This window comes from Hydra viridissima, unplaced genomic scaffold, assembly GCF_058129835.1.
Source record: "Hydra viridissima isolate aposymbiotic clone 2 unplaced genomic scaffold, HvirCarnegie_v1 scaffold_6, whole genome shotgun sequence".
NCBI classification, from domain to species: Eukaryota; Metazoa; Cnidaria; class Hydrozoa; order Anthoathecata; family Hydridae; genus Hydra; species Hydra viridissima.
The window spans coordinates 17,190,884-17,218,763 of record NW_028324305.1 but is presented as its reverse complement, the minus strand read 5'-3'; the positions used below and the strand labels follow the sequence as shown (position 1 = coordinate 17,218,763).

General features: G+C 27.0%; 3 protein-coding genes across 11 annotated transcripts; 1 reads left to right on the top strand and 2 right to left on the bottom strand.

Annotated features, from left to right (window-relative positions):
• Window positions 1–4: 4 nt before the first annotated feature.
• On the bottom strand, window positions 5–14,148 carry LOC145190406 (transcription factor CP2-like protein 1). Of its 6 annotated transcripts, none has more exons than XR_016453263.1 (20): window positions 13,867–14,148; window positions 12,720–12,873; window positions 11,542–11,709; window positions 11,065–11,109; window positions 10,671–10,747; window positions 10,513–10,586; window positions 9,929–10,034; window positions 6,330–6,436; window positions 5,727–5,765; window positions 5,257–5,364; window positions 5,031–5,099; window positions 4,776–4,817; window positions 4,589–4,675; window positions 4,240–4,324; window positions 3,932–4,025; window positions 3,397–3,487; window positions 1,921–2,091; window positions 969–1,008; window positions 569–620; window positions 5–368 (listed from the first exon to the last, which is right to left on the bottom strand). XR_016453263.1 is itself a non-coding variant. In XM_090090140.1 (20 exons), the coding sequence occupies exons 2-20, from the start codon at window positions 12,866–12,868 to the stop codon at window positions 331–333; spliced, it is 1,665 nt and encodes a 554-aa protein (XP_089946266.1). In that variant the 5' UTR covers window positions 12,869–12,873; window positions 13,867–14,148; the 3' UTR covers window positions 5–330. The 6 variants fall into 6 exon arrangements, 4 of the variants coding, with proteins under 4 accessions (XP_089946266.1, XP_089946269.1, XP_089946268.1 ...); XR_016453264.1 differs by having other exon boundaries at window positions 13,984–14,122; XM_090090140.1 differs by having other exon boundaries at window positions 4,566–4,675.
• A 317-nt stretch (window positions 14,149–14,465) lies between these two features.
• LOC145190323 (uncharacterized) lies at window positions 14,466–18,499 on the top strand. Of its 2 annotated transcripts, none has more exons than XM_090090883.1 (7): window positions 14,466–14,484; window positions 15,832–15,861; window positions 15,975–16,061; window positions 16,160–16,266; window positions 17,365–17,617; window positions 17,798–17,958; window positions 18,115–18,499. In XM_090090883.1, exons 3-7 carry the CDS (start codon window positions 16,004–16,006, stop codon window positions 18,211–18,213), a joined length of 678 nt encoding a protein of 225 aa, XP_089947009.1. In that variant the 5' UTR covers window positions 14,466–14,484; window positions 15,832–15,861; window positions 15,975–16,003; the 3' UTR covers window positions 18,214–18,499. The 2 variants fall into 2 exon arrangements, with proteins under 2 accessions (XP_089947009.1, XP_089947008.1); XM_090090882.1 differs by lacking the exon at window positions 14,466–14,484 and adding an exon at window positions 15,531–15,634.
• Window positions 18,500–22,160: 3,661 nt separating this feature from the next.
• On the bottom strand, window positions 22,161–25,692 carry LOC145190365 (TNF receptor-associated factor 4-like). 3 transcript variants are annotated; one of them, XM_090089481.1, is made up of 8 exons: window positions 25,620–25,692; window positions 24,307–24,489; window positions 24,161–24,215; window positions 23,850–23,954; window positions 23,564–23,728; window positions 23,360–23,437; window positions 23,197–23,271; window positions 22,161–23,100 (listed from the first exon to the last, which is right to left on the bottom strand). In XM_090089481.1, exons 2-8 carry the CDS (start codon window positions 24,477–24,479, stop codon window positions 22,525–22,527), a joined length of 1,227 nt encoding a protein of 408 aa, XP_089945607.1. In that variant the 5' UTR covers window positions 24,480–24,489; window positions 25,620–25,692; the 3' UTR covers window positions 22,161–22,524. The 3 variants fall into 3 exon arrangements, with proteins under 3 accessions (XP_089945607.1, XP_079923331.2, XP_089945608.1); XM_080067205.2 differs by having other exon boundaries at window positions 25,477–25,686; XM_090089482.1 differs by having other exon boundaries at window positions 22,809–23,116.
• Window positions 25,693–27,880: the final 2,188 nt, after the last annotated feature.

The following is a 27,880-nucleotide window of genomic DNA, read 5'->3' as shown; positions in this document are numbered from 1 at the left end:
ACAGTTTTGTTGAGAAATTATCTTTTGATTCTTTTTTTTTAATCGCTGCATCTAAGAAGTTTTTTCAAAAATCAAAAAATCTTCAAATATTCTTTCACAGTATAAAAAATGTTTAAATTTTACACTGGCAAACCAAAATGTATAAAAATGGTTCAAATTTTACATAAGATCCAGCTTACTGCCAGTTCATTTTCAACCAAGAAAATACGTTCTATTTATATATTTGACACGTTTAACAAAAAAATACTTCCTCAAACGGAAAAGTTGGAGTTAAAACGTGATTTGTCTGCCACGTTAAGTTTTCCTTTTTCTTTGAATGTCCATTCAGCATCACTTTAACAGTATCTTCAACAGACCCGAATCTGGATCTATAAAAATAATCAATAGGATAATGTAAAGTTTTGCAAAAAGTAAAAAACAAAAATAGTTTTGAAAAAAAACTCATTAATATTGTATGAAATTTTCAGATTGAGCCGTGAAAGATAATTGATCTATATCGATAATTGGTCTATATCGACGTTAGCTACAACAAATTTACTTTCTTATTTTGACACAAATATCTAACAACCTTTCAAGACCTCAACAACGTGATGTGATTCGTCCGCAAAATTTCGAACAAGCTAAAAACAATACAAGAGCTGTGTACATATAAAAATTCATAAATATATAGTATGCAGAAGAAATGATCGTATTCTACATGCGTATTCTAAAATACTGATTTTTAGCGGGATGATGCTTCAACATGAATATAATTACTAGACGGTCCGATGGGATTTAATGCTAATAATGCCATCTTTTCTAAACGCCTCAAGACTTATTTGTATCCCCCACATATAAAATGCGATCATTTGTTCTACATAAATATGAATTTAGCTTGTGAAACTTAATGAAATGCAATAGAACACTTAAAATTATCTATAAATATTTAACTTACATAAACATTAACTCGTTATCTATTTATTTATTACCTCATCATCAACATGAATATGTATGCCAGTAGGCCCTTGCCTAAAAAAAAGCTTTTACTTTAGATAAAGACAAGAAGAAAAAAAAAAAAAAAAAAAAAAAAAAAAAAAAAAAAAAAAAAAAAAAAAAAAAAAAAAAAGGATTTTTTCCATTAAAATCCGTTTTATCATAGCAAAAGTATTTCTATACTTAAGTCTGTTAAGAGTTAAAATTAAACTGATATATCATCAAATATTGAATATGTTAATATAAACAAAAACTATTGCAACAATTAAGCATAAAAGTAATTTTTAGATTTCATAGATGTAAATAACAAAGGGTGAATTTAAGGCCTGATGAGAAGGGTTATTTTAAGAATATTAAAAAAATCTAATATCTCTCTAGCTCGGACATTCACACAGTGATCTCTAAAGAATCACAATTTTTTTTATGGGAAAAATATCGTGTTGAAGTTTATTGAGCTAACATGGACAAGAATATTTAAGCAATGGGGGTATTTAAGACGATACGGTAGATTTCGATATTTCGTAAAAATGATTTAAAAAAAAATTTAATGTTGTTCAACACGTGAGGAAATCCACATAAACTGAAGGATGTTGTACCAGTTGTAAAAAAAATCAAACAACTAAAGTACAAACTAATTTGCATGTTTAATTCACCTGTAAATTTAACCATTAAATACTTTTATAATACATTTAAATTAGCACACACTCCCCATTAAAAAAAAAAATGAAAAATGAAATTTTAAACTGCTGTATTTTAAACCTAAATAGTGAAGAATTTTTAAAAAGCTATACTATTAATATAATAAACGATACACAATATACGATGATATATAATAATGATATATGATAATGATTTATGATATGTAATATATGACGATGATATATGATAAATGATAAACTTCCATGAAAGCATGCAGTTGGATTCTTTATAATAATTTAAAAAGCATACTTAACAAATGCCGATATATTCTCTTCTTTGATGCCACATTTTTTTGCAATTTTTCTTTTAAGATCTTCTACTGTAAGCTGTTCCAAAAACATGGCATGATATTCTCTCATACCTGTATCACTTTGATGCCATTCAGGAGATACATACATGGTTAAAAGAGGACGACTAGCACTAAAAAGTCAAAAATAAGGACTAAGTTTTACAACATATAATAAAAAAATTGCCTCAAACTAAAAACAGATTACCTTAAAAATAACAAGAACTATTTAGGAAACTATCATCAATCCACAAACTGCAGTGAAAAAAATTTGTCAGAAAAAATTAGCCTTACAAAAACTTGTTTGAAAAGAAAAATTGAAACCTAATCAGATTAATACAAAAATTCATGAACTTGAATCAAATGCAAATTTACCACAAGTACTTTAAACATGTGCAATAATAATTCACATAGTTTAACTACAGAATAAATCCTATTTCCTTAAACAAAATAATACAAATGATTGAACTACAACCCATTAGTTACAGGTTGGCATCACTTGTTAAGTAAAAATGATTTATTGAACATCTATAATGTATTGCTGTGTGATTTACTTGATTAAGTAAAAGATAACGCCTTCTCTTTGAAGAATTGTTTCCAGAGGTGCTACTCATCTCGGATTTTGCTCATTTGACAGGTTGGCCTAGCATGAAAATTGCTCCCAGTATCTTTTATAGCTCTGTATGAATAGTCCACCATTTCAAGAAGTTAGAATCAATTTGGTTAATGAAATCTTTTTTTATAATCCCTTTATCTAAATGTATTTTTAAATAAGACTAACACACAAGGTTTTCCAGATAACACACAAGATTTTCCGTTTTTATTTGAATAGTAGATCTAAGCCACATCAGAATGAAGTGACTTAGATCTATTATTTAGATGATACATTCTGATTTATTTGCAGCAAATCAGAATGTATCAAAATGATTTGATGTTGCAGCTAATTTAATCTTGTAGCTGTTTTATTCTAGGGTAATCAGATTACTGCCATTACTTTGCACTTTTTGCACATTTAAAGTAATTGACTATCTGGTTCTATATGTATAGCATGCATTTGATCTGAGCTGAACAAGCTGCAAAGTTTAGCAATTTCTTTTTGAAAAAAACAGGTCTTCATGTTTTACAGCATATCTTCTCCATAATAGATTGCTACACCTAAGGTAATTTGGGTGACTTAACAAAGATTCCCATTAATTCTGCATTCAGATTTCAAAAACATAATTCTTTAGAATTCAAAAAATTTGAAAATGAAACAAATACAAATTAATCAAGGTGGATTAAATTTTTTTTTATTTTCGCATTCAACTTGATTCAACCGAGTTTTAAATCTCTATACTACTTAGTATAGAAATATTAGTTGTTATTATTACATAATCAATTATTACTATTACATAATCAACAGCTATTTACAAAAAAAAAAAAAAAAAATTTATACAAACCGGGCTTGCAACGTATTATTTAAACGAATGCCATCTGCAATACCACAAAGTTGTATTAAATCATTTCTACTTAAACGTAACAAGTCATCACCTGAGGTAGAAAAATTATGAAAATAATGCCTAAATGAAAGGTACAGCGAAATTGCCAGTAGATAACGCACCTATTAGGAATTTCGAACACAATTTTGATAATAAAACTTCCAACAGCAATCAAAGCAAAAGTAACAGCAAATAAGATCAATTAAAGACAATAAAAAGACAATAAAAGCAATTACAATTAAACAATACAACAATACAAACAATTAGACAATCAAAGCAAATGCAATTAAAGACAATAAAAAATACAAGATATCAAATATTTGACCAAAACAAAATTAGAAACAAACATGAAAAAAATAAGAAAACTTAATCCAACAATATTAAACTTATATTATCATCAGATTTTATTTCAGGTCAGTATTTTATTTCAGGTCAGTATTTTATTTCAGGTCAGTATTTTATTTCAGGTTATTTTTAGGTCAGTTATACTCAGTACCTGTAAAATTAGCAAAGCAGCTGCAATATTTTTGAAAACGATTTAATCTTAGCCAAGTTTCTGTTTCTTCAACAGTACTACTAGCAGTTAAAGTCTAAAAAAAAGTTATTATGAATTTATGAAATGCAATTGAAATACATTTTGAAATGCTCTAAATAGAGAAATTTTCTAACTAAATATTTACACAAAGTACTACTAGACTAGATGTTTTATTCATATTTTAAATTGATTACAAAATCTCTACAATAAAATTTTAACTGTCACACATAAAACATGAAAGCGCTAAAAAAAAAACCCAATTCAATTACAGGAAGCGAAGAAATTCCCACTGGTGTTGAAGCTAAACTACTGCTACAACTTCCAATTTGAGATATAAGATTACATTGAGATGACCTAAAAAGATAAGCAAATCAATTTGATTTATTAGGTGTATAAAAAAATATTATTTTGAGATTTACTTACCTATTTACATATAATTTACATAAATTTAAAAATTGTTGTTTAGGAAAACTCAAACTTTTTATACAATCAGAGCTTTTATATTTATATGCATTTAAATTTATTTTTTAATTAATCATTAAAAAATAAACTTAAAGACAATAACTTGGCAAATGATGCAATACTTACCACTTACTTAATAAAATCAGAGTTACATACATACGTTGGAGAGGCATGAGGAGACCAAATTTCTTTTTTCATTGGTGCTTCTGAATTAAAACGCCTTATCCTTTTACTCTCATCCAGCTAAAAACAAATAAGTTAACCAAGTTTATATTAAAATAACTTTTCATTAAAAAACTTTATCTTAACTCTCATAACTGTTTACTGTTTATAACTTTAATACCTTTGTAAAAATAGTCATGTCCTGTGAAGGTTGTAACAATGCCTATTTAACAAACAATAATTAGTAAACAACCTATATATATATATATAATTATATCAGTAAAAATCAAGATATAGACCTATTTCTCAGAAAAAATTTTATAAAAATAAAGTTTTTTTCGCTATTTTTATTTTTAGATTTTTATTTATAGTTTTTATTTATTTTTTTCATTAACTCTTTGCATTGCTAGGTGTTTGTAAAGTGAAAAAGACGAACTGAGTCTTCCTTGGATAAATTATCATGCTTCTCTCTTTCCAGCTTTAACTTGCGATTTGCACCTTTTGCCTATAATAAGTAGCAAATTATTTATTTACTGAAAACTTGAAACAGATAAGAGATTAAAAATCAAACAGAAGAAAAAAACCAAATCAAACAGAAGAAAAAAATCAAATCCAAAAAAGAAAGGTCCAAAAACAATAAAGACATATGGGACACTCCTTACACGAAAGACCTTAATTTGACAACCAGCAGAATATTTTGGTTCTCTATTAGGAAACTCAAGATCATCAAGAATGTCTAGCTGCAGACGAAGAACAACACCACTTTCTCCCTAAAAGTAACATAAAAATCATAGATATTTTAAAAATGGTTCTTACTTTTTCTTAACATCAGACCTGTTTCTTGTTATACATTTTGGAAATAGTTTTCACTTACATATCCAGTATACACATTTTTTCATAGTAGCCCACAGTGGTAATACTTACAGTAAAAGAACTTTTATTTTAGATTCTAAGCCAAAATTTGGTATTTTATACCAATATAAATATAGATTAAATTCATTACAGTTGCTTTATGAATTATATATTTATATAAACTTTTAAGAAATATAATTTCATAAAATTTTAATTGACAAAAAAATACCAATTGAAAATCACAAACACTTTTAAAAACAGTTTTAAAGTATTTACTCACACTTTTGGTTTTTGTAAACTCGGAGCTCAAACAATTAACCTAAAGAAAATTTTGTGTTAGGTTTTAGCAAATGTTTCAGCAGAGAATATGATTTAAACAGATATTAGTTTTTTTATTTTATGCCTTTAAACACGGTCCACTCTTGTGAAGTTGACTGCACCTAACTTAAGTACACATTCCATCTCTATTTTCTTTAACAGAAAATAAAGATGGACTGTATTGGATTTCAATCTTCCAGTTTTTATTGTATACCAATCTTTTTAATTCTACTAGTAAAATCTGAAGGATAGAAAATTAATTTCATAAATGGTCAATTTTGATACATTTTCGGTCCGAAAATTTATTCTCATCCAGATTAAGCTTTCATTCTTATCTGGATGTAAAAAGTGTGAACATTCTTTTACAAAAGATTCTTCATCATTATTTCTTTCAAAATTAGTTAAATGAACAACTTTTTTTTGGTAAAATTTTTGTTAATATAAAGAATGTGATTTTCAAAAAAATCTTAATGAAAGTTTAAAATCAAAAAATTTATTAGAATTTTTTTAAAGTGTTAAAAATTCTTGTCAGAAATCTTTTATTGTATAAAGTTAGCTTTCATACTTTTATAAAAAGGTGAGCATCAGTAAAGGGATCCCAGTTAAACTCAATTTCATTTGTATACTGGCCAACATAAACAGGATCATATACTCCAAGAGACATTGGCATATCTGAAATTATTAAAAATACCATTAACAAGAATGACTTAACAAATCCACTAAAAAATGAAACAAAATTGTAGAATGATTTTTTCAGTCGTTTTTTATTTTAGTTTAAACCATTATTATTATTTATTATTTATCATCTATTATTATTATTATTATTATTATTATTATTATTATTATTATTATTATTATTATTATTATTATTATTATTATTATTATTATTATTATTATTATTATTATTATTATTATCATTATTATTACTATTATTATTATAAATATTATCATTTCTATTATTATTATTATAAATATTATCATTACTATTATTATTATTATTATCATTGTTATTATTTAATTCTAGATAAAAAATTAAGTTTTAAGAAAGTGTTTTAATCATAGAGCATCAACATCACTTCTTCTAAAAGATATCCAATCTTCTGTGCACATAACTGACCATAACCTTGTACAAGCTTTTTATCTTAAACTTTATATTAAACTTCATTTTATATTAAACTTCTTATCAATATAAAGGTTGATGTGATTTTAATCTTCAAAGAACTAATTTCTTTTGGTTCTATCATTGTCTGCATCTGACAAAAAACTGTTACCCAAAAATAATCTGATACCCAAAAATAATCTGATACCCAAAAGGTTCTATTATTGGGAATAGTACAAAAAACAAAAGGTCTTTTTAAAAGCATTTTCACTTGGCAATACCACCAAGCAATACAACTTGAATAAGATTGATTCTGTTCAAAAATTCTCATGTCGAAAATTAGAAAGATAAGAAAAATTCTTATGCCATCTCAATTAAGATGCTGAATAACTTGGTGAAGTTCTAAGCTTTTTTTATTTGGCTTCAAAACTGCAAAGCTACCATATTTTAAGAACACATTAAAAACCAATTTTAAAATTGTTGGCTCTACAGAAATCAACTGACTTAACCACAAAATGTGGACAAGAGCCAGAACAAACCATACATTTTAAGGACATATATGCCATTAAAAAAGATAAATAGTTTGCCAAAAATGATTAAGAAACTTTTATTCTTAATTTGTAATTTCATTTTATCTTCCTTTGTGTACCAGCAGTACTTGTTGAATAGGTTGATTCAATTTGTATTCAAGAAATAAAGAACATCTCAAAAAAAACAAAAAAACACTCGTTATTTAAAAATTACTATTATGAAATACTCTAATTATGTAAAAATTTGGGTAACAATTATTTTATATTCTAGTTTTTATTTCTACAACAATTATTGCAATTTATGCAATTAATTCTATTGTTAGTAAAAGTTAAATAATTCCAAAAGCTTACTTTAGTTTAATACCGGGTGTTCCCTCAAAATTGGAATTACAATAAATGTTTGCTTTTTTTTTTAAAATCAAATTAAGTTTATTTTGCTGGACCAATCTAATCTATTATTGTTTATCTTTTATGACAAATTGCATTAAACCTTCTTTTAGTAGAGCTTGCAAACTCCTTCACTACCTCTGGAGTGACTTTTTCAAGCAATACTTGATTCTTTCAAATAATTTTTGAACCTTTTTAGCTTACCACTTTCCCTTGTAGACTAAAGCTTTCAGATAACACCAAAAGCCTTCAATTAGTTTTGTCTCAGGACAGTTGGCAGGGTAATCTTTCTTAAGAACATAAATGATATTTTACTGTCCAACAAAGCAATGATGTTTTTGGCATGAGTCAAGCATATTGAAAAGCATAATGAAGCATTATGAAATGTTATGTTGGGAACAATGGGTATTACTCCAGTGACCCCACAAATGCTTCTCCAGACCTCAAGTACAAAAGAAAAGCTAAATTACAAATCAAAGTGTTGGTATGGCTTACAACTATTCTTAAAGGTATCAATAGACCCTTAATTAAGCAATCTGGTAATTTAGTTAACAAAATATGGCTATTCAGTTAACAAAAATACATACAAAAACAATTAAAAATGGTTTTTGTAGAACTAGTACATGCAGTTCCTTACATTAACCTTACATTTTTGAACTCATTTTTTTAACTAAAAAACAAATACTTTTGATTAATACACTTTTTTTTACAAGTATATATTTTTTTTAGTTTACATAAACACTGAGACAGTTATTATTTAAACAGTTGTACATAACCTATTGAAATTTGTGTAGCTCCATTTTTGAGCAAACACTCATTACATAATTCCAAAAAGGTAAATAGCTATTTCCTGTTAGAATTTTTGATTATCATAACTGTTTTTTTTTATAGATAACTGAATGGTCATGATGTAAGGTACCAAACAGGTTTTTTGGCATTCAAAAAAGTAATACACAAAATAATATTTAAATGCAATAATATTTAAGTAAATGTAACAAGTACCCAATAATATTTCGATTTTGGTTGCTCATTGATTGTAGCACACTAACCTGGCTGGTTTTGATTTTGAGTACTCTGTATAACAAATATTTACCAATTCTATCACTATTCAAATTCAGGTCCCAAAAATAAAAATACCCATTTGTTGACCTAGTAGGCTTTGATGACATTCCTAATCAAGATCAGTATTTTTGGCTCACACTTTGCTTTAAACCCACTCATTACTTAAGTGGTAACTTTTGGACATCCTATGAACTTAAACCCACTCATTACTTAAGGGGGTAAGTTTTGGACATCCTATGAATAGATTCCTATCAACAGATGTATTCCCAAAACTAAAGTAAAAAAAAAATCTTGAAATATTTTTATCACGCTTCTACATTTTGGCTTTGATTTTTTTTTCCTGTGCAGCTGTGCTCAAAGGTGTTTCATTTTTTGTTAAACACCTGACTCATATTTTTTTGAGTATTTTACATAATACATAGATATTTAAATATTCATTGCTGGTTTATATTAAGCCTTACCAACTTTTTATTTGACAATCTTTTTTGATAACTGAATAATTTTGATAACCTCTTGATTTTGAACATACTGGCCTTGGTCACATTCACTTGAGTTAAGTTATTCACTTGGTCACTATTATTCACTTGAGTTAAGGTTTGCATATTTGTCACACAAAATTCAGTCAACAATATAAAGTACATCTTGGTAACAGAATATCATAAAACGTCCTGATTTTCAAAATGCAATGTTTTCATCATAAAATTTAAGTAATTTATTTTTTTTTTAAATGTTGAACTTAACTTTAATTTTTAGCTTTAATTTTGAAAAAAAATTGTAGAAAAAAAAAGAAGTATTACAAGAGGACCACATGTCATTATTTAATTAAAAAAAAAAAAGCCTTTTAAAAAATTAATCATAAGAAATTTTTGTGATGTGAATTTAAATAGTCTCATTTTTTAGCTTACTGAATAAAAGTACAATCAAATTTTCGAATAAGTTTTTTTGTTTTGCATTTCTAAAAATATTTATAACTTTTTAGAAATAAAGTTACATCAATAAAAAAAGAACTATTTACTTTTATTTGGATAAAAAACAAAACAAATACATGATTGATTTTAACAAATTCAATATAATAACTTTAATTACCTAACTCAAGCATTTTAACATCAGGCTTATTGACCAGCCATTCTTCATATTTGTCACTTTCAAAGTATTGATGATGTCGCTCATGGAAACCAATGCTCAAAACAACCTAAAACACTTCACATAAGAGCCAAAATGTTTTTTCAAAAAAATATTTTAAATGTTAATTTTTTTAAATATTAAAATTTTTTTTTGCTGTTATCTAAAAGTCATGATGCATTTGGTTATGGTAGCTTGTCATGTCTACTATCTAATAATAAAATTGATTTGAGAATTGAAACAAAAAAAGAAACCAAATGAAGTGAATTCTAACACAAAAATCTTCAACCTTCAATTTCAAAACTAATTAAAGAAAAATCAGATAAACTTTTGTCATCTAATTTATCACTTTCCTTGTTTGTTTGTTTTTTTTGAGTTTCATCTTCAAACTTAAGAGGATTTTTTTAAAAATGAATTACATTAATCACTCTGCCAAAAATTAGGAAAAATTAATTGCTTGCAATAAGTAATACTTTTAATGAAATGCATCTTTATGTATTTTTTTCCAATTTATGCTTTTGTAAATTTATATTAAATTAAAATTAGACCTTTGTTAAAGCTCCATGGATAATATTTTGCTTTTCAACTTCAGGCATTTGTATAATTACTTCATAAGGCTGTCCTAAAACATTAAAAAAAATTAGTAGGAAAAACCACAAAATCATTTTAAAAATCTTACATATTTAACCAAAAAAATTATAAAAACCTTGATTAAGCCATGTTAAACTTTCCTCATCAATTTTTCGACCAGGTGCAGTTGGTGCTTTCATTGTTATTGTGAAACTAAACAACAAAAAACAATAACAAAAAACAATAGCAAAATAAATTTTTCTGCAATTTTTGAATAAAATGTTTATTAAACTAAATTTCTGAAGCCATTAAAGATGTTAAATATCTTTTCCCAAATCATTAGTAGATAATAATCCTTCCCCAAATTTACCTATGAACAATGGTTCTAGCAAATATAAGTAATATATATATATATATATATATATATATATATATATATATATATATATATATATATATATGTTAACACTTAACACTTGATAATCTAAACATACCTAAATAAAACTTTAAATTGCATACAAAATATTTACCAGATATCTTTCCTCTGTAGATTAAAAGAATCAGTAGTCAGCAAACTGAAAAAGAGAGTTACTTGATATTTATTTTTAACAGATTTATTGTCTATAATTCAGTCATGTAATGAATTGCAATCTTAAGCAAAGTAGGTTTAGTTTTTCCTTCAAAATAATAAAACTTAATATAAATAAAACAGGGTTCTTTATAAAAAGATTAAACAAGACTTTTACACTCGATAAAATTATTGATCCCGGAGAAGTAAAAAGTTTTGTAACTTTTAAAATGCTTGCAAATTGACTTTTTATTCAATCATGTTTTTTACTATTTTAAACTTAATATATAATTATTTTCAAATTCATTATGTGATTTTTTTCTTTTATTAACATGTAGATGCATATTTAAGAAAAATCCAAATTAATTAACTGCCATCAAGTAATGAGGGGAATTTCTATGTTTTTATTGTCATTTTAAAAACGCAGCAAAAAGCTTACATATTCTCATTAACAAATCTAGATAACTGATTTATTTCCAAACTAGAAGGTTGAAACACTTTGTTAAAAGAACCATTGGAAGATTCTTGCAAAGAATTTTGAAGAGACTGAAGCAGCTCACTGCTGTCAAGATCAGTTTGCTTAAATATTGGTAGCTCTAACACTTCTCTACAAAATAAAGAAAAAAAATAAAATTGAAATGGTGGTTAAGTTTTTAAAAGTTAAAATTTTTTAAAAAAAACTACTCCTGATTAATGTAACATAACAAAAACAAAACTTAAACTTAAATGAAAAAGAAAAAAGAAAATTTTTCTGCCTTTTAACAATTTGAACAGTAATAAACTATAGTATTTAACACACATAAATATTATAAACTGTATTCCTTCATTTTCATATGTTTCAAAATAAACTTAAGCCCTAAAACTGTTCTACCTCACACAACACTCACACATAAATTCAAGGATGCAGATTAACATATCACAGAACATATTCTTTTGAATTTAAATGAGCTCTCTGACCACTTTATTCTTAACTGATTAATGAAAACAGTTAATACTATATATGATCAATAATAGTATTAAATAATTTGAAAACAAATTAAAATAGCATCTATGTTAGATATGCATGGATTTATATACATATTTATGCATATATGTTTGAGCTGCTTTAAAAGTAAATAGTTTTTGCTCAAAGTATGTAGACAAACTTACTTTTTGATATATATATATATACACACACACACACACACACACACACACACACACACACACACACACACACACACACGTGCACACACACAATTATATATGCTATATCACTTTGTAATAAAGAAGCAGGTGGCACAAGTGTGATTATGGTGATTCTACTAGTTAAGTTCCTGATAAAATGACTTTCAATTCTATCGCTGTAAAAAACTCCAACTACAAAATAGTTGTCATACTTTTGAAATACTTTAACTAAAATAACTTTAAGCAAGTCAATTTTTAAAATAGTTTTGGCTGAAAAGATAAGCTATATTAGGAAATATTTATTTATTAGCCATTTTAAAGAGGTAATTAAATGATTACTTAAAGACTAATCTTTCTAAATTGAAAATGTGCCAACTCAATCTCCATGACTGCACTTAACTTAGTATTTTGAAAATGTATACATAAGTGTAAGCTAAAAAAGATAAATACGTCATGTCATATGCAGGGTTGCGATCCTCCATGAGTTGTGTTGCTTGTCCAACACATTGTAGATTTAAAAGATCAACAGCAAGTCCACCATCAAGATCATCTACACACCAGGTATTATTTGCAGGGAATTTCTCTTCGTATTCATCCATACTATCTTTAATAGAAATTTAAAAAATTAAATAGTTAAATCTTTAATGAAAGGAATATGCTTTAGGTTTTATTTACATTAAGAGAAATTTTAAATACAAGCAAAATTTAAACATATTGACCTGAACCAAAGGGTAACAAATCTTTTAGGAAGATCTCCTTTATTCAGTAATGCACCATGTAAAAGTGAAGACAAATGTTTAAATGCATAAACCTTTAGCTTGCCTTGTCAAGAAGCAAGAGTGATCATTCATGAATTATCATTTAGACATAGCTAGGCTATAAAGATACTGCCTGAAAATTTTACAGCAGCTATTTCAATTCTGTTTTTTTTTTTTTTTTTTAAAATTCTTTTTTTGCACTGTTAAATACATCTTTTTATGTATTTAACTTCTAATAATATTTTAACTTTGTTAGTTTTAAATCAAATAAAGCTAAGCATTTCAATACAAAAACATTCATGAATATTTCTCCTGACAAGGCCTGTATGACAAATCAAAAAAAATGCTAGTATAAAATGTATGTATATATAGATGCATGCATATTTTTATTGGTCAATTAAAAATGGTTGCATTTTTGTTTGACTTTTGTGCAAACTTAAGATTTATTTATGGAATTGTTTGTAGTTTAGATCATATTATTTCAAAAATCAGAAAACTTTAAAAGTCTTGGTTGCTTTTAATTGGAATTAACTACTATATTAATAATTTTAATTACATTAATTATGTTAATATAAAAAATCCTTTTTTTTTTTTGTTACTCTTGTATACAATAGCTATATGTTAAATACTACTAGAATTTTTCAGATTCATATTCCTAATGCATGAGAAGAACAATCAACTCAAAGAAATTTGACTTCAATAATTTTGCCTATTGGGTAAACAGACCTTTTTATAAAAATTAGTATGTATTTGTAGTTTATTCAATTTTTTTTTTTTGATTAAGAACTAAAGTTTAGAACTTTTATTTCGATTTCTGTGTTCACATGTACATTACTTACCACTACTTTCAAATACGAAACTAAACAACTTGTTATTTTTCAAGTTTTGATATAACTTGTTTTTTTTTCTGCATCCCACAAAAAAATCTCAAATGGCATGATTATATCTTCACTAACTTGTTTTAATCTTAAGATAGATGTTGAGTTAGGCAATCCACATATTTTCACTTTCTTTGAGCCAAAATTTTCAGTTAAATTTATTGGTAGAAAAACAGTCTGGCTTTTTGCGGACTCATTAGAACGAAAGTAAAAAGAAGTGGTTTTGAGAAATTGACTTTTTTTGAAGATTTTTTGCTATCGTAATTTTATATTTAGGATTTGTTTTTATAATTTTGTTACTCTACAAATAAATGTAGTAGACGTCATAATACGTGAAAAGTAAATTATTTTTTTGTTTATTTTAAATAATAACAAACAAAGTAAATTACTTAAACGTAAAATTGACGTTTTTATGCAACCATCAAAACATTTTTTAACGTAAAGATAATAAAAATATACAACTTGACAATAATGCTTTTCTATGTTATAATTTGAAGAAAGAAACTTTAAACTAAAAGGGTTTATTGAAGACAAGTTTTGTTAAAGAGTACCCAAAACACTTGTTATGGAATAATTAATGTAAATAAGACTTACTTTATATTAGTATCCCAGATTTTTAAACCATTATTAGAGTCAATGTAAAAAAAAAACAACAAGAAATTGTAAAAAGTTGAAAGTAACTGAAACCATGAATAGCATTTGGCAAGATGGTTACCAACTGTTTTCAACAGTTGACAGTTAACGGAACTCTTTTTAGTTAACTGGTTTTGTTGTTGATTTATAGTTTTTTAGGGAATTGGGACAAATAACAGAAAAGAACCAAAAATTTTTCAACTTTCGTTCTTTCAAGGAATTTCAAAGAAATGAGATTCGATTTTTATTTCTTAAACTAATTTAATACTTTTCTTTTTGTTACAAAGTTGATAGCTTTATTTGCGCTGTTAAAGTTCTCATTAACCAGTCCATTTTTTACACAAACAATTCTTCTGTTAGTAGAAATTTTGATTATATCTTTATTTACATCGAATAAGCGTGCAGATGTAAACAAAACGGGAAGGAGATGGGGAGGGAGAATCAGCGTGAACTTTTAAGATGAATTTCTCGTGCGTCGTAATTTCATCAGGGAAAATCACTGCAATCAGCTTGTTATTTTGTTGTCATCAAGGCAATACTCGTTTTGCGTAACTAGTTTTACTTTTTCTTTTCTTTTTTTTAGAAAATAAAATGTGCGTATGTAGGGTACATTTCGGGTCAAAAAATTTACGAAGCATTTTTTTTGTTACCATGGCTGCGTCATTATTGCTGCATTAACAATTTTCTAAAAATAAAAATAAAGTAAAAAAAACTTTCGTTTTGTTTCTGCTGTTGCAAAATGTTGGCTTGAAAAATGGATCTGTTACTTTAAAAAGATTTCGAAAAATTTATATTTTTATAACGTTTAAAAATGTTTTTAATTTTTGCTGCTAGAGATTATGATTTTGTTGATTCCTCTTAATAAAACAAATCCACAAAAAAATACCACACAGAATAATTATTTACAAAGTTTTAGAGGTCAAAATTGGGCGTTGCATGCTGTTCTAAAAATAACTCATTAAAAAGTATTTAAGCTTTTAGCTTTTCAAAATTTCATTTTTCTTCCAAACAGCTAAGATGTTTTCGTTTTTATTTTGTTTAACGGTTCTTTTTGCGTGCAATCTTGCTGATTCATTTAATGAAGAAACAGACGCGAGTAAGAACTGCATTCTTTTGAATAAAGCTCCGAGGGCTTTTTTTTTTCCTCTGCTTTTTATATCTCAAATCTCATATTTTTTATTACTCTCTGTTGATTTTTTATTACTCTCTGTTGATTACTCTCTGTTGCTTTGATATAAAATTTGACGCGCTGACTTTTTTTGTACATAACATACCTTTAATTTGTTTTTTTAGCAAATTCTACAAATTGGAATTATTTGTCAGGTAATGATGTTTTACAAGGTTTGGCAAAGGTTTTTGTTCATAAAACTGTTTTCCGTTGTTTGACGTTTGTTAAGATTAAAAATAAAAAAATATTCTATACCTTTTGTTTTCAGTAACATTTGGTCATCATCACTCAATTCCGATGAATGTAGAAGATGCATTGAAACACGGTTGGGAACTGCTTTCAGATGGTTGCAAACGTAATTTTCATATTTTTTGTTATCCTTCTCACTTTTTTTTGGAAAGTTTAAAAACATGACAGCATTTGCTGAAAAATCTTTTTTGTTTTGTTATGAAGCAACTGATGATGGAGTTTTTAAAGGTCAAATCTACTCAAAAGGGGACAGAATGGACACATTCATTATTTTTGACGTTAATGGTTTGGTTGCAGGAGTTCAAATGGGGGTAAATTTCATTTAAAGTGATTCAAAATATTATAAATTATTTGAAAACTTTTCGTATTTTGTTTGTCGCATTTTCTAATCTTGCAAATTTGTGATGTAGTTTATTTAGTTTAACTCAGACGAGAAAGGTAAATATAAAAGTCATATTTTAAAGTTTAAATCGTTTAATTAAAAAAAAAAGTCTTTTTAAAGGAAGTTTTAGGCTTTAACATTGAGTAGCATTTAATAAACAATCAATCTGATTAATAGGAAAGTTGTATTTTTCCAACCTATTAGAAATTACGTAATCTTTTTTTTTGTGTTACTGTTGTATCTTCTTAAGTTAATTATTTCCATTGATGTTGGCGGGAACATTATGTTGCCGGGAACATTATGTTGCCGGGAACATTATGTTGCCGGGAACATTATGTTGCCGGGAACATTATGTTGCCGGGAACATTATGTTGCCGGGAACATTATGTTGCCGGGAACATTATGTTGCCGGGAACATTATGTTGCCGGGAACATTATGTTGCCGGGAACATTATGTTGCCGGGAACATTATGTTGCCGGGAACATTATGTTGCCGGGAACATTATGTTGCCGGGAACATTATGTTGCCGGGAACATTATGTTGCCAGGAACATTATGTTGCCAGGAACATTATGTTGATAAGATTCAAAAATTGTTAACATCTGCACATTTTAAATACTTTTATAAACCTTTTTATTTAATGCTTTTGAAATGATGCTAAATTAAGAGAACTTATAACTCAAGCTTTAGAAAAAATAAGCAAAAATGGTATAAGTTACAACTAAAATCTTGTCATTAGCATGATAATATGAGAATAGAGACAATTTAGACTCACAAAGACAATAAAAGTTGTTAAGACAACAATTGCAAATAACGAAAATAACAGCAACAACGACAACTACAACAACAACAACAACAACAACAGCGCCAGCAACGATGATAATTTAAATAAAAGTCGATTAAATTTGTTATTTTTACTGAAATAAAGATAATTTAAATTTGATGATGATTATGATGAAGATGATGATGATTTAATGTTACAAATAAAGAGTTATTAATATATTAAACATAGCAATTTAACTTTTAGATACCGAAAGAGACTAAAGTTGCAAAAAAATGGATTGGGAAGGCGATATATCAAGTGGGAAACGTTTATTACATTACAGTTTATTTTACTGACCCATCGATAATATGCAAACAGGATAATAAGAGAGACAGTCACGTTTTAGGAGACAAACTTGTCATTTTTAATGGAGAAAATGAACTGATGGAAGTACCTTTACACGAAAAAGACTTATCAGGTACAAAATGGGTAAATGGACGATGCTTCTGGGGAATGGGTATGTATTACGTATTTTGAAATTGTGAGACTGATAACATTAAGTTGAGTTTTAAAAACCATTTGTCGCCCTGATTGAACATGCCTAGATTACTTTTTCTCGAAAGAAAAAATGGTATGCGTTAAGTAATTTCAAAATAAATTTTTTTTTTTTTTTTTTTTTTTTTTTTTGCTTGCTCAGGACAGCATTATTGGTACGGAATTAGCAAAGACATGGATTGCAACGACTTCTTTCCGGTGTTTATTATGTACAACAACCACTTGCTAGACGCCTTCGGTTTCGCAACTAATGGCGCGCTTAGCGGAAATCATTTAGAGCATCCTTCAAAGTATATGCTCTCTGTATGTAGCTTTTTTTGTAGTAATTTTTCTAATACTTTTTTTTTTTGTCTCAATTTATTGTAAGAATATCGTTGGACATATTCTTGCAACAGCTGTTTGGAATTTAACAAAATACATTTATCACTTGATTTAACACAAACTTATTCTGGTTTTTAGCTTTTCTTTAAAAAAGACACTTTGCCAAAATGTCTCTCCGATTTCGAAAACCTTTCTTCGCAACATGTTTTTCTCAACAATAAATGGAGATTTTGCTGAGCGTGACATTGGTTCAAGTTTGGATGTTGAATATTGAACACATAATTTAAAACATTTTTTGTTAATGTGAAATGTTGATCTTAATGAAATTTAGATGTTGAAATTATTATATTATGTTGAAATTCATGAAAATTACTATAGAAAAAAATTGCTAATTTTTTTCTCTTGGTTCTTGTAAATGTGCTGTCAAACAAAAAAAATTATTATAAATATTTTATTTTATGTAAAATACTTGTAGCTGGAATTTTATTGCAGCTTCAGTGATATCAATTACATGGTACATTTTTAGTGTAACAATTTCATTTTATATCTAAGCTATCTTTGTCTCTTATTCTTTTTTCGTCCTTTTAAAAGATGTTACTACTGTTGCTTAGAAACGACAGAAAAACTATTTTGCGTTCTTTTTCTGTCAGTAAGTCAATTTACTGCTGGTATATGGCCTAAAATGCAGTCACAAAAGTGCACATTTGACTTCATAAGTATATAAGTAATTATAATCGAAGAAATAGAATATAAGAAACAATACACTCCCATCTTTTTCAGCTATAAATTTCTTATATATTACATAATTCTGTAATTTATATATGGTATATAAATTTACAGTATTCAAGAAATGTATTTAAGCCTGCTCCCCAGAGACAACCCAGTTTTTGTCATGTTTGTCATCTTGAAAATTGTGTTGTTACAAAATGTTTTAAATTTGAAAAAGAAGCTTTTGGTTAAATAACACAAATTCATTATGAAAGTTTTCTTGCATGAACACTTATATCTGTAGATGTTATGTACCCCCTGCTTTAGTTATTTCTGAGATATTTTCTTTTTTTACGTACAAATATCAAAAAAAGATATCAGTAAAGTTAAGCATAATTAACTTTATTCCCAACTTACTATCACGTGTCATTTTTTATGGTATTAGTAGTCATTTTTTAAAGTGAAAAATGTTACGTCTTCTTTTTTGAAGTTTCTTACTAAGAAGCTGGGTCACTTTGTTTAGTATTTCCTCGATGATACCAACTAGCCACCAAAAAAAAAAAAAAAAAAAAAAACCAAAGTCCAACAATAAAGAACATAGAAATCTTTTATTTACATAAAGTATACAATTTTAAACAGGTCAAACTATATTTTTCTAGTGGTTAAATAATGTCGCATGTTAATTACTTGGGCTTTTTTTTTTCAGCAAAAATTTTGCGATTGTAAAACCGCAGATAAGTTTTAATTAGTTTCAGTTTAAAAAAACTTTTTTCTGCACTTGCTTTAGTCATACATACATAGATTATGTATGTGTATATGCATGCATGTATGTATACATACATACATACACACATACATACATACATACATACACACACACACATACATACATACATACACACACATACATACATACATACATACATACATACATACATACATACATACATACATACATACATACATACATACATACATACATACATACATACATACATACATACATACATACATACATACATACATACATACATACATACATACATACATACATACATACATACATACATACATACATACATACATACATACATACATACATACATACATACATACATACATACATACATACATACATACATACATACATACATACATACATACATACATACATACATAAAGTTAAATGAAAACGCTAGCAAAACTTGAAAATAAAATTCTTTGTTTATGCTACGACAATACTTGATTTAAGGGACATAATATATAGTATAAATATAAAAGTAATATAAAATGATATTCATAAAAAAATATAGACTACATATATAAAACAACGGTTGACAAAATCTTGCAGAATTTTGAGAGAATTTTTTAGAGAGTTTTACGGGAAGAAATCATGAGAAGAGATTATCTTATGGTAAGATTTCATGAGAAGAGATTATCTTATGGTAAGATTTCATGAGAAGAGATTTTCTTACGGGAAGATTTCATGAGAAAATCCAGCAGATAATTTTTGGAGAATTTCACGAGAGAATCTTTGAGAGAACTTTATGAGAAAATTTTATGAGAAAATCTGAAAGAGATTTTTTTTTTTTGAGGAAGATTTTAAAAAGAATTTTTTGGAAAAAGGGAAAGAGAAAATTTTTAAGTGAAAATAGTTCTAATAAAGAAAGACACTTTGGCTACGAGTCCAAAGAAAAAATCTTTGAATAACTTTTATTATTGGTACTAATACATCATTATTTGTATTTATAAATGTTAAAAAAAATTATATTTCTGAGATAAATAGTTGATTATATTTTTCAAGTAATATAAGTAAGAAATGAAAAACCAGTGGCATTATTTTCTATATATTTCATATATAGAAAATAGGCAGTATTATTATTGTAACTACATGCATTAATTTTTTTATTGAGTTTCACCACTTGCACACTCCTCGCGCTTCTTAAAAATATCCCCTTATATTATCGAAGCCATGACACTATTGCTTCTCAAACAATATCTTCCGCGTTGAACAAAGTCTTCGCCACTCACACATTTTCGCCCAAAATATCTCTGCGCTCACAACAACCCCGCCCTCACATTACTTTATATAAAACTGATACAACTTACACATCCATTTTGTCTGCAAACAAACAATTCACAAATATGCAATTTATGAGCTGAAAATTTAATGGCTTCATTTTTTTCACATTTTTAAATCGAAAATTTTTTAAACAAGTGAGACTGGTTTATGCTTTGATATCAAAAAATTAAAAGTAAAAAAAAAAAAAAATACGGAGTCAAGAAATATGCAAGAAAGATATCGACGTTTTTTGTATTCAGGGAATCTTTGATATATTCAGGGAATTTTATCTTTGATAACTTTAATGGGATTAACATTAATTAGTTCAAAAATTAGCACAAAAACTGATAGTTTAAGGCATTATACATTTAAATTTTGAGAATTTAAACATATGAGATAAAAAGTAAAAACGTGACAAGGCTTAAAATTTGTCGTCCTTTCTGGCTGTATTTACTTTAAAAAAGTCATCAAAACATTTAATAAGAAGAATTTCTTCAGGTTTTAATAGTGCTGTTCCTTACAGCCGGTTATAGTGAATTATTTTAGATTTTTCCTGGCCTTGATTAAAATATTTATATACTCAAAAATATTGTTATTCTTTGTTTTTTTTTAAACTTATTTTCTCCGCCACTCATTTCAACGATACGAAAGACATCCAAGGTATTTCCAACGCCATTGGAAATAGTTTGATATAACGGCAACAACAATGATATTAATGATACTTGTTATTAGTTCTTAAAATAAAGTGGTGTGATATTTGTATAAACCAATATGTGTTAAAATAATGGTATTTTTATCACGATTATTATTTTATCTCATACATATACATATTTACATAATAACAACATTAATAATAATAATAGTAACAATAATAATAATAATAATAACAATAATAATAATAATAGTAATAATAATAATAATAATAATAATAATAATAATAATAATAATAATAATAATAATAATAATAATAATAATAATAATAATAATAATAATAATAATAATAATAATAATAATAATAATAATAATAATAATAATAATAATAATAATAATAATAGTAATAATAATAATAATAATAATAGTAATAATAATAATAATAATAATAGTAATAATAATAATAATAATAATAATAATAATAATAATAATAATAATAATAATAATAATAATAATAATAATAATAATAATAATAATATAAATAATAATAATAATAATAATAATAATAATAGTAATAATAATAATAATAATAATAATAATAATAATAATAGTAATAATAATAATAATAATAATAATAATAATAATAATAATAATAATAATAATAATAATAATAATAATAATAATAATAATAATAATAATAATAATAATAATAACAATAATAATAATAATAATAATAATAGTAATAACAACAACAAAAATAATATTGATAATAGTAATATTTATAAATTTTTAACATCAATATATTTGTTTCAATTTTAGCTTTTTGTATAATTTGATGATGCCGGTTCTTCTAATCTACTTTCCTTGAATCTGGTTCCATGTTAAACGCTTTATTGACTTTACAAATTAAATATATTTCCGTAATAGTTTTCGCTGGTCACACTATTTCCGTAATAGTTTTCGCTGGTGACACTGTTCTTCGTTTGATTCTCAAAAAAGATCAAGGATAATTTTACTTCATTTTAACTTTGTTTGAGGAGTTTGGAGAAAAAGTTCCTTTATATTTATGTTTGCCATGCTTTATGCTTTGGAGATAAAGTTTCAGGTATTCATATTTCCATGAAACTCTATTTTAAAAAAGGTTCTACTTCACACTTGATAAACAATGTATCATCTTTTAAATATCCTCCAGCATCCATTGCTTCATGTGAAACAAAACTTGGATTTCCTATTCCAAGATTCTCTCTGGAACTTGGTTGATTAAAAACAGCTCTTACATTCGGTAACGATCTGTTTGGACTCAGTTGATGCACCTTGTGTTTTCTTTGCTCGCTCTGATCAAGTAAGTAAAATGTGATTTTTTGGTTAAACGGCCATTCCAGCAAATTATCGTATTCCCCTTTCATGATAATCAAGTACAACGATAAGTGTGTACCTTTTCCTCGATCTCTGCCGTTTAAATAAACTTTTATTCTTAACTTGTAACCGTACTGGGACGTATAAAAAGGCTGGCTAAATATCGCTACTTCCTCATCGGAATTCCTTGCCGTATCAAATTGATATCGAAAGTTTGGCACCGACCAAACAAAAATACCGTTAGTGCATAAAGAACGGGATTCGTTAATTCGAATTTTAGCCATCGCCATAGATAAGTGATCATTAATTGTTGATTTAATGTGAATATCCAAAGCTTCTTTTTGGCCCTATGAATAATTGAAGCTTTAGAAGAAAAAAATTCAAAGAAGAATTTTATTCTTTTTTTTATTAATCTCATTTCAAAAAGCGTTGGGAATACTCACCATAAATACACAGCCAATTTCTGAATACGGACACTGAAGAACCGAAAGTGGACACTCATTTATGTGAGATGCCATCTACATCAAATAAAAAATGTTTGAAAACTGTTCTTTTTTTTTTCTGCTAATATTTTCTATTTGTATTAACAATTCTTCTTTCGCTTACCTTATCACGTGGTATGTCTTTTTTATCACATTTATTGACACATTCTAAGGGAAATTTTTTGCAATGCTTCATATGGCTCTAGAGAAAAATAGATCTATTTTTACAATGCTTCCTATGGCTCTAGAAAATAATCACAGCCATAAGTTAGCACTGTATAGAAAAGCATGGCAAACTTTATCTAACCTCAATGATGTATAAAATTACCTTAACATCTTTGTAAACGTATTTTTCGGAACAAAACTGACAGTTGACAGATCGGTACTTGCATCGTTGCTCTAAGTGTTGTGCAAGAGCTCTTCTAGGAAACAAATCTTGGCATAGCTCATTAGGGCATACTATATCTGCGTAGGGACAACTCTTGATGTGATCCTAAGAAATATTAGAAAAATAACTTTTATAAAAAACAAGTTGCCATGAAGAACCACCTTTTTTTTTTTTAAAAGACTTTTAAAACGAAAGCAAGAAATCTTTGTTTTCATAGCAAGCTTACATCAATAGTTCCCAGTTCACCAGTCCACTCGCATTTCCTTGAAAAATAATGACATTTTACGTTCAATGAGAGTATCGCCCTTTTTACAGCTTTGTCAAGAAACATCTTTTAAAAAAAAGTAATATTAAAAAAAAAAAAAATATCAAAAATATTTTTTAAAAAGACAATGTATAAACTATCTTTCGGAAGATAAAATTTAAAATATTACAAAACTTGTTTACTTTTTTTTTTTTTTTTTTTCGTTTATTAGTGAATTTAATTTGTTTAAAATATGGTTACAAAAACGAGAAAACTGTTTTTGCGTTTTTTACTTTGTCTGCATTGATTTGCTGCCGGTCCAGAGGACAAGTAAGTATTCCCCGTTGTCTGAAAAAAAAAAAAGAGATAAATGTCAACAAATACACATTCGCTTATATCTATATTTTATGCAGATTATATGTTAAATATGAATGATAACCTTCTAACTTCATTTATGCATGACTGACAAAATCTATGCCCACACTCCTCTATTTGTATCGGATCTCGAAAAGCGGACTGACATATTGGGCATTCATAATCACTTGGTAACGGATTAATGAAAATCGCATCATAACCACCAATATCAGGTCTGTTGTCGATTGCATCTACCATGGTCTACATACTAAAAATATAAGTAATAGAATTGTTAAAGTCTGACGAAAAAACTTTCATTAATGTAAATCGGTCCTTAGGGAATTGATACTACTTTTGACATATTTTTTTTTAACTTATCTGATTATCTAGTCAAAAAGATTATGTGGTTTGATGCAACGTTTAAACAAACCATCTTAAAGTAATTTTTTAAATTTCAGAGATGATCAATAATTTTAGGTAAAAATATTTTCTTTTAAGCAACTTTTTTTATATAGAAATTTTTGAAACTAATCGATTGTAAAAAAGCGTAGTAACTCGCCCACGTTAACGATGTTTACAAACTAGTAAAAGAACAATACATTTTACGTCAGCCGATCAGAGTCACACTTTCTAGCTTTACAACATCTTTTTCCGATTCTTCTTATTTAGTAGATGTCTGATTTACTTTGCAGCTCACACGTAATTAGCTTCAATCAATACTTTTAAGGCCGATCCATTCAACATCGCCTCCGGGTTGATGAATTCACGGATGTGATTATTGGTTTTTCTTAATAAATAATTTATCTTGCAACAAGACACTCACTATATTTTTACTCTGCAATTAGTTTTTTTTTTTTTTTATTCTTTTTTTAAAAAAATTACTTTTAAAAGAGTTGCACTTTTTTTTAAATTGCCCTTGATTCTCGTCGTTTCTAAAAAAACTTTTTTTTAAAACATTAAAAATATAAAAATTGTGCCTCTTCATGTATTTTGATGTAACTACATTACAAAGAAGCATTTGGTATAAAAATGATTAGCAGTTGCTCCAAATCCGTCTTTTCAATCAGGATTCAAAAAATAGAAAAGCGGAATATCGTTATTTTTTTACGCGATTAACAACTTTATAGAGCGAGGCCTGTGTTCACAAATGTAAAATTATGGTAATTGAAAAACATTTTTTTCAAAGAATTAGATAATTTTCCTTTTAAAGTAATAGTTGCTGTAAAATACTTCATTTCTAAATTCGAACATTTACCTTTTTTCTCTCGTAAATAAGTTTTGTCAAAGATACCAAACGTATTTGATGCATAAAAATCCTAATGTGAGTCGTTTAAATCGGATATCGTCCTTTTTAATACGAATAATTAAATAAAAAAAACTATGCTCTCATTATATTACCTTCTTTGAGAAAAAAAATTATTCTAACATAAACAGCGAAGTGTTTTCGTTGGAGATCATTTTTAGCATTGAAGATTTGCAGGTGAAAATCGTCCGCTTTAAATATGCAATCTGAATAATTCATACCCATTGAAAATATCTGATTCAATAGTGGATTCTTCTGATTAACTTTTAAAAAAGAAGAATGTTTTAACGTTCCTTTACACTCTACTGAGGTCATTTCACAGAATTCAAATGAAATAGATGAAATTATGCAGAAAATAGTGACAATCAAATTAAGTCTAACATTACAAAAAGAGATTCTTAAAAAACAAACAGAATCAAACTTTTTATTTAATTAACTATAAAAAAAATGTGAGATACAACAATTAGCATGTATGTCAAGCCACTAAAGATTGTATTTCCGGTGTATTTTGGGTCAAGAACCTTTTAAAGCAACCATCCATAAAGTGAAGAGCTTTTTAGGTACTTTTCAATAAAAGAACATAAAAAACTTTTACTTTTCCAGGAAAAAGATTTTCATTTATGGGTATCTTCTTAAAAGCTAATTACGCAGAAAAAAAGAAAACTACAAGAGAAATAATTAGAATAATTTTCGTCTCCTTTTTTTTCAATGGATTCAAATTTCAATCGACCAAGTAGAGTACTATCTTCGTTGAATATTTATAAATATGAAGTCTTTCATCAAATCTTGCGTAGAAAGAAATAGGATATCATCGACCACCAAAATATTCTTAACAATAGGTGTTCCCCTTAAAAATGGAACTCCTCAAATTTCAATATTTATGTGTAAATGTTTAAATACCAACATGTGCTTTTGTGTTTACATAAACTAGATAATATGTAATTCAAAAAAAAAAAAGTGAATTAATCAAAAATCAGTTATAAAATTGAGTTGGAAAATGTTAGACGTAAGAAAACTTTGCATAAGATCTACAAAAATAACACAAGGAAAGTTGTTTATATAATTATATAAATTGTATTCCTCGTGCTATATCTTATAGTTAAAATATATGAAATGGAACTGAGCGCAGAAAAAAAAAATCCTCTGAAGAGAATAGGCACAAAAATGACAAAATGTAAAGTCAATCAACTTGCTTCTTATTTTGAAAATAATCCCAAAGCAACCATTAGAAAAAAATCCGACCACATCGTCACTCATAGATTGTTAAAAACAAAGACAAACATCAAATACCGTCAACGGGAATTACTAGCTGTTTGAGCAGCAAAGAGCTGTCACTCGCCCTAAATGCGTATGCATTTATTTAAATGGCCTTTGTTTAATAAAACTTATAGTTGGCAGGATTATGTTTCTTAAGGACATAACTATTTAAAAGGTTTTTTAGCAAGAATTTTATTTCAGATGAAGAATCTTATTTTACTTGCCAAATTCCACAGTTGTTGAGAATGATGGTTTATACTCCAGTGACGTCAAGAATTCTTCTGCAAACTTCAAGCTAAATTAGAAAGCAAAGTGTTGGTATGGCTTACAGTTAAACTTTAAGGTATGACTAGATCCTTAATCAAGCAATCTTGGCTATTCAGTTAACAACAATAAGTACAAAAAATTGTGCTGAAAATATTTTGATTCTGCTCATATACGAACAATATTCTGATGACAATTATGTCTTTTGATCTGACTTAAATTCGGCTCATTATACCAAAAATTTGATTGCTTTTGTGGGCAGTGAAAGTATTATTTAATTATGTTTCTAAAAACGATAACCCAGCCAACTGTCCTGAGATATGCCCAATCGAAGACTTTTGGGTTATCTGAAAGGTTTGAACTACAAGGAAAGATGGGAAGCCAAAAATATTCAAAAATAATTCGGAAGAATTAAGTATTGTTTAAAAAAGTCACTCGAGAGGTGGTGCAGGAGTTTACAAGTTTGACTAAAATAAGATTGAATGAAGGCCGTCATAAAGGGTTACCAGAAAAGAATGGAATTGAGATGTACATTATTCGAGCAAAAAAAAACTAACATTTACACTTGTTGTTTAATGTTTTATTGTTTTATTGGAACACACGTTACACGTTTAGTAATAAAATGGTGTTTATAGAAAGCAAGCTTAATGTGGGCATCATTGTTCCATGTAAAAATTAATCTTACTCCACTCATGAAGATATTCTTAGATGCCTAATAAAACTTAAGTTGCTATTTCATGTACAAAGAAATGTAGGAAAGTAAAGAATAAGAAGCCTTTAACTTGCAACATTTGTGTACATCTATTAAGATGCATAAAAAGATTTTTAAAATAGA

Coding starts and splice junctions, on each gene's coding strand:
- LOC145190406 (XM_090090140.1), bottom strand. CDS start 12,868: ATGGATGAATACGAAGAGAAATTCCCTGCAAATAATACCTGGTGTGTA. Junction 5,365..5,726: donor AGTTTACAAAAACCAAAAGT/GTGAGTAAATAC, acceptor TGTTACTTTTAG/GGAGAAAGTGGTGTTGTTCT. Junction 4,325..4,565: donor TGTAACTCTGATTTTATTAA/GTAAGTGGTAAG, acceptor TTATCTTTTTAG/GTCATCTCAATGTAATCTTA.
- LOC145190323 (XM_090090882.1), top strand. CDS start 15,556: ATGTTTTCGTTTTTATTTTGTTTAACGGTTCTTTTTGCGTGCAATCTT. Junction 15,862..15,974: donor AAATTGGAATTATTTGTCAG/GTAATGATGTTT, acceptor TTTTGTTTTCAG/TAACATTTGGTCATCATCAC. Junction 17,618..17,797: donor ACGATGCTTCTGGGGAATGG/GTATGTATTACG, acceptor TTGCTTGCTCAG/GACAGCATTATTGGTACGGA.
- LOC145190365 (XM_090089481.1), bottom strand. CDS start 24,479: ATGGTAGATGCAATCGACAACAGACCTGATATTGGTGGTTATGATGCG. Junction 23,955..24,160: donor AGCAAATCAATGCAGACAAA/GTAAAAAACGCA, acceptor TTTTTTTAAAAG/ATGTTTCTTGACAAAGCTGT. Junction 23,101..23,196: donor AAATTGGCTGTGTATTTATG/GTGAGTATTCCC, acceptor AATTATTCATAG/GGCCAAAAAGAAGCTTTGGA.